The sequence below is a fragment of the Diadema antillarum genome, unplaced genomic scaffold, assembly GCF_040938485.1.
Source record: "Diadema antillarum isolate AM-2024a unplaced genomic scaffold, OU_Dant_1.0 seq00000645_RagTag, whole genome shotgun sequence".
NCBI classification, from domain to species: Eukaryota; Metazoa; Echinodermata; class Echinoidea; order Diadematoida; family Diadematidae; genus Diadema; species Diadema antillarum.
Window position 1 is genome coordinate 88,348 of NW_027271559.1, and position 14,142 is coordinate 102,489.

At 38.4% G+C, this 14,142-nt stretch overlaps 1 protein-coding gene across 2 annotated transcripts in view; it reads right to left on the reverse strand.

The window, feature by feature from the left end:
* The window catches only part of LOC139736418 (threonine--tRNA ligase 1, cytoplasmic-like), a 38,240-nt gene extending 30,513 nt beyond the window's left edge, over nucleotides 1-7,727 (reverse strand). The window contains exons 1-2 of one of the 2 annotated variants that reach the window (XM_071647171.1): nucleotides 7,647-7,727; nucleotides 3,071-3,157 (exon numbers count right to left, since the gene is read on the reverse strand). In XM_071647171.1, the coding sequence (XP_071503272.1) occupies nucleotides 3,071-3,157; nucleotides 7,647-7,703 (144 nt within the window). In that variant the 5' untranslated portion in view covers nucleotides 7,704-7,727. Of the gene's footprint in view, nucleotides 1-3,070; nucleotides 3,158-7,513; nucleotides 7,617-7,646 lie in introns of those variants that run through there. The other variant, XM_071647170.1, reaches the window with a different exon arrangement.
* Nucleotides 7,728-14,142: the final 6,415 nt, after the last annotated feature.

Consider the following 14,142-nt stretch of genomic DNA (forward strand, 5'->3'; position numbering starts at 1 on the left):
ATGATTCATTTCACTTTCGGAAGTGGACAGCAGTACCTTTCGGCTCCGGATACGATAATAAAATAAATGTCGGATGTTTGAAATGAATAACCGTAATATTCTGCTCCGTACGATGAAAAAATAAATATCAGATTGTTGCTTTTACATTTGGAAATGATTAACGGTATTAATGCACTCAGTTACAAATGTAGATGCTAAAACAAATAGCGGATGTTTGCTTTCACGTTTGGAAATGGATAAGGATAGCATTCAGCTCCGCCAAGATGCTAAAATGAATGTCGGTTGTTTGCTTTTACATTTAAAAATGATTAACGGTTATATTTGGCTCCGTAAGATGCTAACATACTAATATATGTTGGATGATTGCTTTTACAATAAGAAATGAATAACGGTAACTTTCGGATGCTAACAAATGTCAGCAAATGCTCCCACTTTCTCATTTCAAACGTAAGTTTTAACCTCCTAGTATAAGCATCAACTTTTATAATAATCTCTACGCCTAATTGCTAAATCTTAAAACACAGAATAAGATGATTGAATTTTCTATTCATTTGTTTAAGACATGGGCATCTGTATCACTTCAGTAATGCTTAATATTAATTTTTCTATGTGTAGTAGGACCGATTTAGTTTTTCTAATGTTTTCCCCGTTTTTTGGTGTGTTTTTTTTGCGTCAGCAGATTTTACTTTCGACCACCAAAAATAAAAATCAATGACATTGGTGACCCGATAAAGTCAGTGTGGAGCCCTGTCTATTTCATTCTTTATTATGCTCGGCCTATACTTCCAGATCATATACCACACTATTTTCATAATCGCATTGCTGGAAGAAAAAAAATCCAGTGCTTGCGCTCTCGGGGAAGAATAAATGAAACAAACTTCGTGAAAGGCCAAAAAAAAGTTAAAATAAAAGCACTATGCAGGAGATTAATGTTAGAACAGTGGACCGTGATTAATGCCAAAGATATAACTGTCAACACCTAAGCAGGTGCGCCACGACGGTTGAGAAATCTACGCGCACGGTATGACGACTCGGTATCACGATCAAAAATCAGAACACAGTGGTTAAAGAAAAGAGCGTAGTGTTAACGTAAGCACTCCATTTGCACGAGTGCTATGTGCATATCGTGTACGTGTGTAGTAGGTAGGTGTTGGGTGTTTTTCTTGTCAGCTGTGTAGGCCTACCGGGTATTTCTTTGGGCGCGCGATTTGTTAAGAATATTTACAGTCGAATGTGAAAAAATTTGTGACATGTCTCCGCTGTCCACGCGCGTTTAATCGGAGATGCTGAGTGATGTTGCAATTTCGATTCGAGCAACATGCTGGGAAAAACAATAAGTTAATTAAGATCGGGACATTAGATTTCACTTCGAGGTAACCGAACTTCGAGTTATTTTCTTTGAGCTACACAAATTTTAATACACGGAAACTCCATAGGAACAATCGGGACTTTCATTTTGCACCTGAGGTAAGTGATATTCGGCTTATCCGACGTCGAGGTATCCGAGGTTGACTGTGATGCAAAGCCCAAGGTTTAGTCAAATTTCTGTGCTATTTCTGTCACTGTACTGTCATTGTCTTTTAATGTTGGTTCAACTCTATGCCTACAAATGTATAGGCATACATATATACTGAGTACAAAGAAATTACCGTATAAGGAAAAATCATGTTTTTTAGCATATTTCCTATGTATTTCTTTAATAAAATTTTGGTACATAGCGCCCTCCATGGGTGACCTTTGAGAAAGTTCAAATGTATGGTCATGTAGAGTGTTACAAATGGCAAAGGAGTAGCATTTTGTAGCAAAATGTACAATATAGGTCAAAAATCAAGGTCAAAGGTCAAAGAAGTCAAAGGTCAAAATTCTGTGTAGAAGTTTTGAAGCCCTCACCTAGTGCCATCACTTAAAGCAAACGGAATCAAAATCGGGTTAGAAATGGCGAAGGAGTAGCATTTTGTAGGCAATGTACAATATAGGTCAAAAATCAAGGTCAAAGGTCAAAGAAGTCAAAGGTCAAAATTCTGTGTAGAAGTTTTGAAGCCCTCACCTAGTGCCATCACTTAAAGCAAACGGAATTGAAATCGGGTTACAAATGGCGAAGGAGTAGCATTTTGTAGCAAAATGTACAATATAGGTCAAAAATCAAGGTCAAAGGTCAAAGAAGTCAAAGGTCAAAATTCTGTGTAGAAGTTTTAAAGCCCTCACCTAGTGCCATCATATAAAGCAAACGGAATGAAAATCGGGTTAGAAATGGCGAAGGAGTAGCATTTTGAAGCAAAATGTACAATATAGGTCAAAGGTCAAGGTCAAAGGTCACAATTGAAATTCTGTATAGAAGTTTCAAAGCTCCCATGTAGTGCTATCATATAAAGCAAACAGAATCAAAATCGGGTTAGAAATGGCGGAGTAGCATTTTGAACATTTTGATCACACACGGACGCACACACGGACGGACGGACACAGGGACGGACACACACACGTACGGAGCCCGTTTCATAGTCCCCTGCTCGAACTCGTTCGGCGGGGACAAAAAGTTATATTGGGGGCACAATGTACCCCCCTCCCCATCGGGGTGTGCACGTTTTCTTCGTTCGCCTCCGTCTGCACACAGTACTGTATTGAATACCGTCTATCGGTATCGCCTCATCGAGCCATATTATGCATCCCCATGAGTAGATGCTGCCGCAGTTGCCTGGTCAGTGGCGCGGCGCAGCAGCACCAACCTAGCTGTGGACGTGGACGTGTGTGCGTGCGTTTGCGTCTTTTGAGAGTATCGTGGTACACTGATCGTACAGAAAATTATCGAACTACGCAATTGAATGCAGTCGATAACGCCAGACAATTACTCTTAGATCAAGGCGCATGTAATTTTTGGCATTTTAGAAATTGCTCTATGTCTCTTTATATATTGCTATCTCTGTATGTGAGTGACGTTGCACTCTTATATTTAATAGGGATATTACCAACAACCTACAATGTCAGAAAACTGAATTTCTGTGTACAGATACACTTTCATAGCATCAATACTACTGTCTCTCTTTCTCTTTCTCTTTCTCTTGTCTGAACCAACCTCATGTCCTTCAGCACTGTTCCCTTTGTCTTTTTTCTTGCTTTGCTTGGATTTTTTTGCCTCTCCATGACCAGAAGCCACAGTTTCCTACACAGAGAAAAGGGAGATAATCAGGGGGAATGCAATGCATGTAGACGTACCATAGAAATCATTTACACTGCACAGTAGTCAGTTTGATGAAGCAGTTCAACATTTCATATAGCTGTGGCAAAACTTAAATGTAAGTGCAAACACTTGGTACAGACAACGTACTGTTTGATAAATCCCTCAAAAAAAGGCTAAAAAAAAACCAACAAAGATACACAGAAAGAGTGCAGATATTGAAAAGTTAGACTGACAAGATTGCACGCTTCTCATATCTCCTGCTAACACCAGATCTGAAGAGCTGTTTCCGGATCTTTCTGAAGTGAAACACGGTGTAAGTTTCAAATTACTGTATGTTTATAATGCATAATCATACATAATGACTTTTTTCCTATTAATACTCCATGCTCTATGAATTTAATTACAAGGCAAGTGTCATAATGTGTCTGGCCCATTCGCGTACAAGAAATTGTATGCAAATGGGATATAACAGCTGAAAAAATAAGAGATATAACAGATAAAGAGATATAAAAGGGTAAAAATTTATGGCAAAAAAGAAACGTGCCATAAAAATTTAACATTGGGCCCTTAAAGTTTGTTGGCCCCTGCCTGTGACCTTTGACCTTATGGTGACCATCCACTCCCCAAGGGACATCTACTATCCAAGTTTGGTCACAAACAGACCTATGGATCAAAAGTTATGACCCATGATAGAAACGCACCATAAAAACTTAACATTGGGCTCTAAAAGTTTGTTGACCCATACTTGTGACCACTGACCTTGTGGTGACCATTCACTCCCCAAGGGACATCTACCATCCAAGTTTACCATGTAGTCACAAATGGAGTTATGGATCAAAAGTAATGACCCATAATAGAAATGCGCCATAAAAACTAGAAAGGACATGTTCACCTTCATAGACATGTGGGTTGAGTGAATGCAGCAATACAGTTTGTATTAGCAGAACACATCAGTGAGAGTTTGAAGAAAATCTGACAATCAGTTCAAAAGTTATGAATTTTTAAAGTTTCTGCTCAGTCATGGCTGGATGAGAAGACTACTATACGATGTAGCTTGGGATGTCACATGAGTACAACGGTATAAAGAAAGTATAAAGAAAATTCACCTTATTTTCACCTTTCTCACATAACAAAAGAACACTCGACTTCTCTCTTTCAGAAGGCAAGGGGAATAATATTATCCTTAACATACATCAGTAACAAGTCCAAGAAATGTGCACTTTATTCAAAAAGTAAAATTTTGTGAAATTCTCTTTTTATTTTCATTATATCCTTGTACGCATGTGACATCAAAACTGTAGTAGTCTTCTCATCCAGCAGTAATTGCGCAGATACTTTAAAAATTCATAACTTTTGAACGGATTTTCGGATTTTCCTCAAACTTTCACTGATGTGTTCCACTAATATTGTTGCATTCACTCAATCCACATGTACATGAAGGTGAACTTGTCCTTTAACATTGGGCTCTAAAAGTTCATTGACCCCTGCCTGTGAGCTTTGACCTTGAGGTGACCTTCATATATATGGTAAAATGTGAAACTTTGCATGACCCCTCTTCCCTTGAAGTTTGATTGCAATTGAAGCCCAGAGTAAAGAGTTATTGAAGTTTTTGTAGCATTATGGACAGACGACGGACGGACAGACGACGGAAGGACAGACGCCACAGGCGATCCCTTAGTCTCCCCTCATCTCCAGCGGGCTCGACAATAACCCAGTGCAGTAATAGCTCGGTTTCAAAAGATATCATTTATGCCTCACTCTTTTCTTTCTTTCAGACTTTTACAACTCAACACATTTCCATTCAAAAGCTACTACAGAGGAACACAATTTCTTTTATCATAATTACTGTTATTATCATTATTGTTTTACCCTGCCAGAGCCATGGGAGCTGAGAAGCACTCCTACCTCATGATATGTTCTACTAAAATCTCTGGCTGCTTTAACACTGGAAGTTGCTTTTCTAGTCATTAGCAGAATCCACAGTGTTAAAAACCCAGGAGCTTATAATATTGATTTTACTGCCACAAGGTACTTTTTTTCAGCCACCAGTCTTTAAAAACACGATCAATGTTTTTATGCACACACAAGAGACTCCAAACAGCAAATGATAGAAAAAGCTCAGTGATCTAAACAATATTACATTGTACTACTTCAGGGTACCGTATTTGGGCAATGCCCTAGCACTCCCTCCCCCCCCCCACCCCTTTTGTGAGGAACTACCAACATAATAGTTATGTCCCCTGCCCCTCTTGACAACCAAGTGTGGTTTAAATCTAGACACCACTTTTAAAGAAGATCAAAATGTTAACAAGCTTAATAAACACATAACCTATAAAGACAGATACCAGATAAGTAATTACAATCGTTATGGGTAAACTCAGCCACTTGTAATGAGGGCGCTAGTGGCTGATTTTACCTACCAGGCCGAGTTTACCCCTATATGTGGTACAATTTACAAATCCCTTGAGCCATTCAGCTAAGGACCAGGTGAGCTAAAAGTAGTGTTGGTCACATGTTTAAACTTAGTCCCAGCCCAAGCTTAAGGGAATTCCATTTCCTTTAAAGGGGAAGGCTAGTAACTGATCAGTGGGAATCAGTGGAAATGCTGGGAGATGATTGTTCCAATCCTTATGGGATTCATTCAAGAGTTCATTGTATATCTATTGTTGTGTGAAAATTATTTGCTTCAGAATGGTCTCATATTCAAGTAATGTGCAGTTTAATGCTTCCAGGTTAGCGTCCCTGGTCAGGGACGTAATCTGCACATTACTTGAATATGAGACCATTCTGAAGCAAATCATTTTCACACAACAATAGATATACAATGAACTCTTGAATGAATCCCATAAGAATTGGAACAACCATCTCCCAGCATTTCCACTGATTCCCACTGATCAGTTACTAGCCTTCCCCTTTAAGTCAACAATTGATAAAATACACCCAAACACTTATCAACATGGTAAAACTGAAAATTATTTGACAGGCAACCTTTTACAATGAACATTAAAAGTTTTGATATCATGTGAACATTCACATGTACATACACATAACCATCTCTGAACAAGTCTACTACTGTCTGACTGGAGACAAATAGACATTATCTGCCGTGATATCTGGTACATACTGTGAGCATTGGTAGGACACAGTTCAGATGAGACAGTAAATCTCAAAATGAAGAGTTTGAATGCACAAACAGATCATACGTACACATTTTCCAGTTTTTTTTAAAGAAATATTATCATATGACAGAAAAAAAAGAGAAATGAAACTGCACTCATTACATACATAATTTGTAATAACAAATATTGCAGATATTATCAGAAATATCACATAAGCTTTATCTTGGAAAGACTTCCTTATGTCCCCCTCTCCCACTAATTCTGCCACACCACTTGACACAGCACAGTGACATCGTTAGGAACTTGTGTTAACCCAGTGAGGACGAGTCCCGAGTATACCTGAGCAGGTGTCTATATGGGAAGAGCATGTTGTAGCAAAATCAAACCGTCATCAATGGGTTAAAACACAAAGTTGCGGGACTTGCATTTTATTATTCTAGCAAACTGGTGCAGCAGCAGAAGCCATGCTCTCGATCAAGTCAGTGACTGGCTAATTAATTTCAGATGATGTGCAACCCGAGGGCACACAAAGTACATGTACAATGTGCAGATGTACTCACTGTGTCTGTAACGTTACATATACAATGTACATGTACGTGGCCGTGGGTAGGCCTACTACAAAAAGAGAGTAGAGTGATGTCTAAATTCAATACTTATAACTTCAACGAACCACACTGCACTGTGGTTCGTTCACACACACACAAGCACGTAAATATAGGTTCACAATGTATTGTTACAAATCCAACTCCCGACCCACCCAGCCAAGCTGAGCAGGTTGAGCCACCACACCTCGCCTTGCCCTTGGTGTGGTGCCTCAGCTCGGCTGGGTGGGTCGGCCGCTATGGCGGGAGTTGGATTTGTCAAGGCCAAGGACGAAGGTTTGCAAGAATATTCAGGAGGCGGCATAGATCTGCATCCGCGGTACGCGGCACGATTGCCATCTGCATCTGGGCAGTGACTGGCGCCGCGCCGCTGAACCTTGTCCTTTTGGCGCTTGAACAGCTGGTGAACCACAGATGATCATGAAAGATAAGCCCTAGAATCTATCTAGGGCTTACGTGTAATAGCCCACTGCATTCAAACTCTTTATTTTTCTTGCCCTTCGCGCAAAACGAGAGAAATAATAAAGCACTAAAATGGGAGCGCTGCTGATTATTCGCTAGTCCCACGTGTGCAATGTCGTGTAGCTAGATACACACGTACAAATCGAAGCACTAACCACAGACATTCTTCTTTGGCGTGTTAGAAGTAGCCCACGCTTGCAAAGGCGGTATAGTCTATTGGACAACATAGAGCAAACATTAACTGTGTTCTGTAAATGCGAAAATATAGCTACAAAGTCAGCATCATGCCTTTGGCTTGTCTGTCACGTTGAGTCCTGCCACGCCTGCAGATATACTGTCCGCCATGTTTTCTTTCGCTACTGTATTCCGATCCCCGGGCCGTCGACGAAAAAGAAATGTGGTTCGCACTCAGGTTCGCACTGACAGTGCACTAAGCTCATTCGATTTGCATGCACGCACGCACGGTCCGTACACGTACACGCCAATGGGTATAGGCGCGTACACACTTGCGAGATTTTGTATACTAGTAAACCATTCTGAGTTGCACATATTTCTCCTCTTCTTTTCTTTTTTTTCTTTGAAGACCTGGATGATTATAAATTGACATATCAATTATTATTTCATTCATTTTCTTGACCCTCCATCAACAAGATTTGGCTATGTTATTTCGATGGCTTGTGACTCTTCAAGAACTGTTACAGTAATTACAGCTCGTTAAAATAAGAGGAAATGCAAATAATAGAGACACGCGGCAGCTGATGAAATCTCACAATGGTGTTGCATCAGCTGTCATCCTATGTAAGCGCATTATGGGAATCCTATACGTATTCCGTTTCCACACTCGTATTATGTTTTTGCTATAATTCTATATCCATTATCCAACACTTTGTTTTGGCACAATGACTATATATAAAGGGCTCACACGGGTAAATAATTCCCCATAGAGACGTGTGTTAAAATTCAAATTTCAAAAAATTCTTTAAAATTGTAGCTGGGAGAAATGAGGTGTTTCATCTCCACTAACCTGGATAAGTGAGAATATTATATCCTTTCATCCGTCAAATTTCCACGGTGGGTTCTTCGGCTCAAATTCTGTCCAAGGGTCCGCAAAGCCAGACTACGAGTTCTTTTCACTCAAAACATCACCTTTTTTTCTGTTCATGCAGCCAATGAAATATAGTCCCCTCAAATTCCATCATGCGTAAAAGCTTTCATCTTCCAACCAAAATGCAGTTTGTAAATGAATTCATACTTAATATCTACAGCTATTCAGTTTGTTTTTGCCAAACTGCATCATAGATTTTTAATTAATTTTTTCTTCATTTATTTTGGCATCTTTGGTACGAATTTGTGAAGGGGTCTGGGACAGTCCATTTTACAGACCATACCCTAAAAGGGCCTATACAGTAGGCCCTACTGGTAGAGGTGGGGATTCATGTTTTGAACATTCCTGAGTGAGATAATAAGAAACCTCTTATGATATGAAAGAGCATGTACACGTAATTTTAAGAAGGATTCAATGTTTAATTGATGAAAATCGGTTTTCAAATGGCTAAGATATCCCCCAAAAGTGATGATAATAATAAAAGGCGACATTTCCAGGTCGAAAAACCAGTTGGCAACTGGTACTGGTACCAGTTGATTCCAGTTAAGGCAACTGGTTTCAATAAGGAAATTGGAATGAGTGACTAGAAATCAACTGATATCATCAACTGGTATTCATCAACTAGTATCAACTGGTATTTGTCCAACTGGAATCAACTGGTACCAATTGTCAACTGGTTTCAACTGGAATCAACTGGGATCCAGTTGACAAAATTGATTTTGTGTTGAATTATTTGATGTATGCAGTGTTTCGTGTATATGTCAAGCAATTGATAACATCTAATCTAACATAATCCTACAGGATTATGTTAGATGTATACAGTTATACCTACAACTGCATTAGGGCTTAGCCTACACCCTATAGACCTAGTTAGTACCAGGGATATTTTATTCATAATAGGGCCATATAGCTCTAATGATGCCGACATGGTTACCAAGTAGATTAAACTTTTATTATAAAAATATGAAAATACCTCATCAGAGGTACAAGCTGAAATTGTGAATATCACGGCAATGATATTAGATAAATCGATAACCCAAATAGGTCCTGATATAGCCTACATTTGAATTGAGTGAATGCAGCAATATCAGATTAGAATGCATCACTGCGAAGTTGAAAGGAAATATTGAGCAAAGCATTAAAAAGTTACATGAGGACCTAAATGGGAATGTAGACCTAGTGATTAGGCCTATGAATCTTTAAGTTTTGGTGCCACCGTAAAAATTGTTGGTGAAGAAGAAAGTGCGTGATGTCACTGCATTGTATGCATGGCAGGACAATTAAAATCGTTACAACGAAGTAAAAAGAGAGAATTCCACAAAAGTTAATTCTTAATGAAAGTAATAGCCCTATTGTACCAGTAGGCCTAATTATACTTGATATTTCTTCGAACATGTTGGTGATTTTACTAGTACCATAACCTAGCCTATCCATGTTATTGTAGCCCCCAATTCAAATCACCCTGCTTCTAAAATGAAGTGAGTCAATTGCTGTGTCTAGGCTGAAAATGTGAAAATAGACTTAAATGTTTGTTTGGCAAGTTTCTTAGGTGTTTTTTTTTTCCTTATAGTGTCCGCACATGACATCAAATTACATGTTGTCTTTTCTGCGGTGATGGCGGCACAACGGATTATTTTTCTTCGTGTGACCGTCGCTGTGTATTACACACACAAAAAAAAATCTGAGTCAAATGACTCTTTGCGTGGGTCTTCAGTTTGTCCGTGAGGCGACACACTTTTGCCAAATATTGAGTCTTTTTACTCACGCTTACTGAGTCACTATTGACCCAGTAGTGAAACAGCTGAGTCAAACAGCTGAGTCAAATGACTCATTTGCCTGAGTCTTCAGTTTGTCTGTGTGGTGACACACTTTTGCCAAATATTGAGTCTTTTTACTCAGTAAAGTCACTAAATGAGTCAGGCGACTCAGTATGCTGAGTCAAGCGACTCACTGTGCGAGAATCGAAACGCAAAATGATTGAAACGTCTCTTGTTCAGCATGCTGATCCAGTCGCTGACCTACGCATGCAGCACGACCGTAGACGCCTGTCGGAGTATAGGAATCAGATCCTATATCTTGTGGTAGCCTATAATCCTACTCGTAACTAGCTATTCCTAACCTACTCTTAACTTATTCCTAACACCTAACTACACATCACGAGACAATGCTTCTAATATATACCCATGTCTTAAAATTGTATTTATGTATGTGGTTACTGTTTTGAAATATATTTTCTATCCATTTATTCAAGACTTCTGTTCTGATAACAGAGCTGAATATTTCATAAATTATATGAAATTATAAATATTTAAAAATTATGCAATTTACCATCCGCGGCAAAATCAGAAATATCAGAAAATATTCTCTGAAAATAGTTAATTCTTTTGCTTGAAGTTATTACATGATCGATTATAATCGTCTCACTGGACTCACATGTCACATAAAATGAGTCGGTTGACTCATTTATAACAGTTACTGAGTCAAATAGAGATGATGCAATATGAGTCATCGATTTCGTGGCTCATTATTGTAATTCGATGTGCGTCATTTTACTCTTTAGATTCGGTAAAACGAGTCTTTTTACTCAGAAGAACTTAAAAGGTGTGTCACAACAGCAATGACTCAGTAGATTTGACCTAAAATGAGTCAACTGACTCGGGTAATTTTTTGTGTGTAGGCCCCTATTGAGTTGCATTCCGTAAATCCACCAGTATATAGGCCTAATTTAATTGGGTTTCATTCTCCTATAACATGTTTTTATCTAATAGCTAGAAACCCTTCCTTTCACAATCGTGATGCCTCTACACGGCATCAATGACAAATGTCTACATCAGCTGGAATATAATATTATGTCCACAAAGATCTTTTTTCTAATAGCTAGGCCGAAGCAAAGTCTTTGATCTTTGTTCTGTTTTTGTACTGGGGTTTGGGTTTGTGTTTGTGTGTTTGTTTGTTTGTTTGTTTTTTGTTGTTGTTTTCTTCTTCTTCTTCTTCTTCTTCTTCTTCTTCTTCTTCGTCTTCTTCTTCTTCAGGACATCCGCCGAAGTGCATCGGATCGCAGTCTCTATCCTACCATACACAATAAACGTGTCAGCCTGTCAGGAGTATACCGCGGTACAATAGGCCTATCCGGTGAAGCGAGATCGTCCGATGAACTTGGAACTATGCTGATCATCTTTTTGAAGCTCGAATCGATAGTGAAATCGGTGTATCGCGGAATTTATTGTGGTCCTTTAAGAGCAGTTAAATCAGTAATATTTTTTGAAAAACCCCATACAAGCAGAATGCACAAAAAAAGAATGATGACGTATGCTCAGGCTCACACATTCCAGTAATTATTTAGCGATGCCATCAACCCTACAATTAGCAATAATAAGTTTAGACATATCTAGTATGTAGAATGTATGTATATTATGCTTTCATCTATTGTTCTTCTTCTTTAAGGACCCAATCATACACTCTCATGTCATCACAACTTATTCATTACAGCCGTCGCCGCGTTTTTAAGGAGGGGGGGGGGGGGCAGTTTGTATTTTCATCCGTAAGCAAGCAAAAAAAAAAGGAGGGTCTGCAGCGTAATGTACTGTATTCCCTTCAAGTTCATCGGCTGGCAAATCGGCAAAAGCTTGACCACATTTTTTTTTTCTGATACCGCTTCCGAGGTACGGGGAGGGGAGGGGGGGGGGGGGTGGCAAAGTGGTTACACCCTATGTAGTTATTATGCAAAAAATGTAGCCCCCCCCCCCCCCCCCCGGCTCTGTTTTTTTCCGATTTGCTTTGAATTTTGAAAATACAATTAGTATTCTTATTCCTAGTCCCAATTGATATAAATTTTAAAACTCTGTACCCATCAGTATAGCTAATTTATAGATGTTCAAATCCAAAGTCTAAAACTCATGGACGAAATAAATGCAGTCCAAGTCGTACCATTCTCGCACGAGCAAGTGCGCCATCATGTGAACAGTTTCTGACCAGCGCTCCTCGTCACACGCTCACGTGACGTCGCTTGAACCGATACGCGCTGGAAAAAATGAGATGAAAATAAAAGGCTGAGAACAGCGGCGGAAAGGGGGGGGGGGGGGGTATATATATAGGTTTACATTCCATCGACTTGTTACTGACGTATAATATATCAAAGGTTTTTATTCCCCTCAGTGCAAGTCAAGTGCTATTTTATCATACGAGAAAAGTAAAATAATTGTAGAATTTTCATTATTTCTTTATATTGTTCTACACATATACATCACAAGCGATGGCCGCAGTAAAACGTCGAAAATTCATAAGTTTAAACGGATACCTGACCTTGTCTGATTTTCTCAAGTTTCATTGATGTGTTCTGCTAATATTACTGCATTCTCCCAATCCTTATGTACTTAGTATAAGATTTATTTTATATACTTTATTTCCTTTGCAAATTAAAGCATGTGATGAATATTCCTAGGATACTACCTGCCCACAGGCAGGTAAGTACAAGGAAAGAAGTACAGTGGACCCGGTCCATCACACCACAATTGACAGTTACACAAATATATACATGTATACAAGTACATTTACACACAAACATGATACATGAACAGCTGTTTCAGGACGAAAAGAAAAAAAAAACACTAAAATGAACTTATATCAGCATCTTACATTTAACCAAAGAAAACACACACACACACACACACACACACACACACACAAATAACTCTAATCATTCGTTCAATTATACGAATCTACCGAAATTCACTACGATGAATTGCATTAAATCCACCCAACATAATCATAATTATTTCACATCCAATATTATAGAAAAAACAGGAAAATATACATAATGATAAATACATTATGCAAAAATATAAATCCTATAAATATACATAATTAACAATACAAAGGGGGGAATTACGGCTCGTAATTTTTTTTAATTCACGTTCCATATTCCACATTTCGTACAAGTTTTATATTCCATTTGATTTGAAGCAGAAAAGTTTTTTTCACACAATGGTCAGTTTGAACCAATAATGCACAAATGTATAAGGACATATAATTAACGTGTAATATGAGGAACCCACTAAAAAGCAAAGCTTGTAGGATGTGGGTTCCAAAAATATAACATAGGGTTTTAGTACAGTGTATCAAAGTCAGAAGTGACGTAACATGCAAAATTCAAAATATCGAGAATATTACAATGTTTACGGGATGTACAAAGTATAGTATATAATGTTTTATGATTAACTTATGGTATAAATGCTTAAAAAAGTAACAAGTTAATCAAACTGGTGAGGTCATCCGAGCGAGGCATCATTTGAGTAAATTAGATAATTAATTGGTAAATTAAATAATTTACTGTATATAAACATATGTTTATACATATAATATTCCTCTCACCTCTGTGGTATAATTCGTAGTGATGACGATGATGATAACGATGATAATGATGATGGTGATTATGATGATGATGACAATATTGATGAAGATGATGATGATGATGACGATGTTGATGATGATGATGGTGACGATGATGTTGATGATGACTATGATAGTGGCGATAAGGAAGAGGATGATGAGTCTAAGATGCCAGCAAACCACCAATTCTTCACCTTTGCAATCTTTAGATTTATCTCATTTCAACCCTTTTAAACTTTTGCCTCTGTTTTGTTATTTCTATTTGGCATATTTGACACAAGAATATCATTA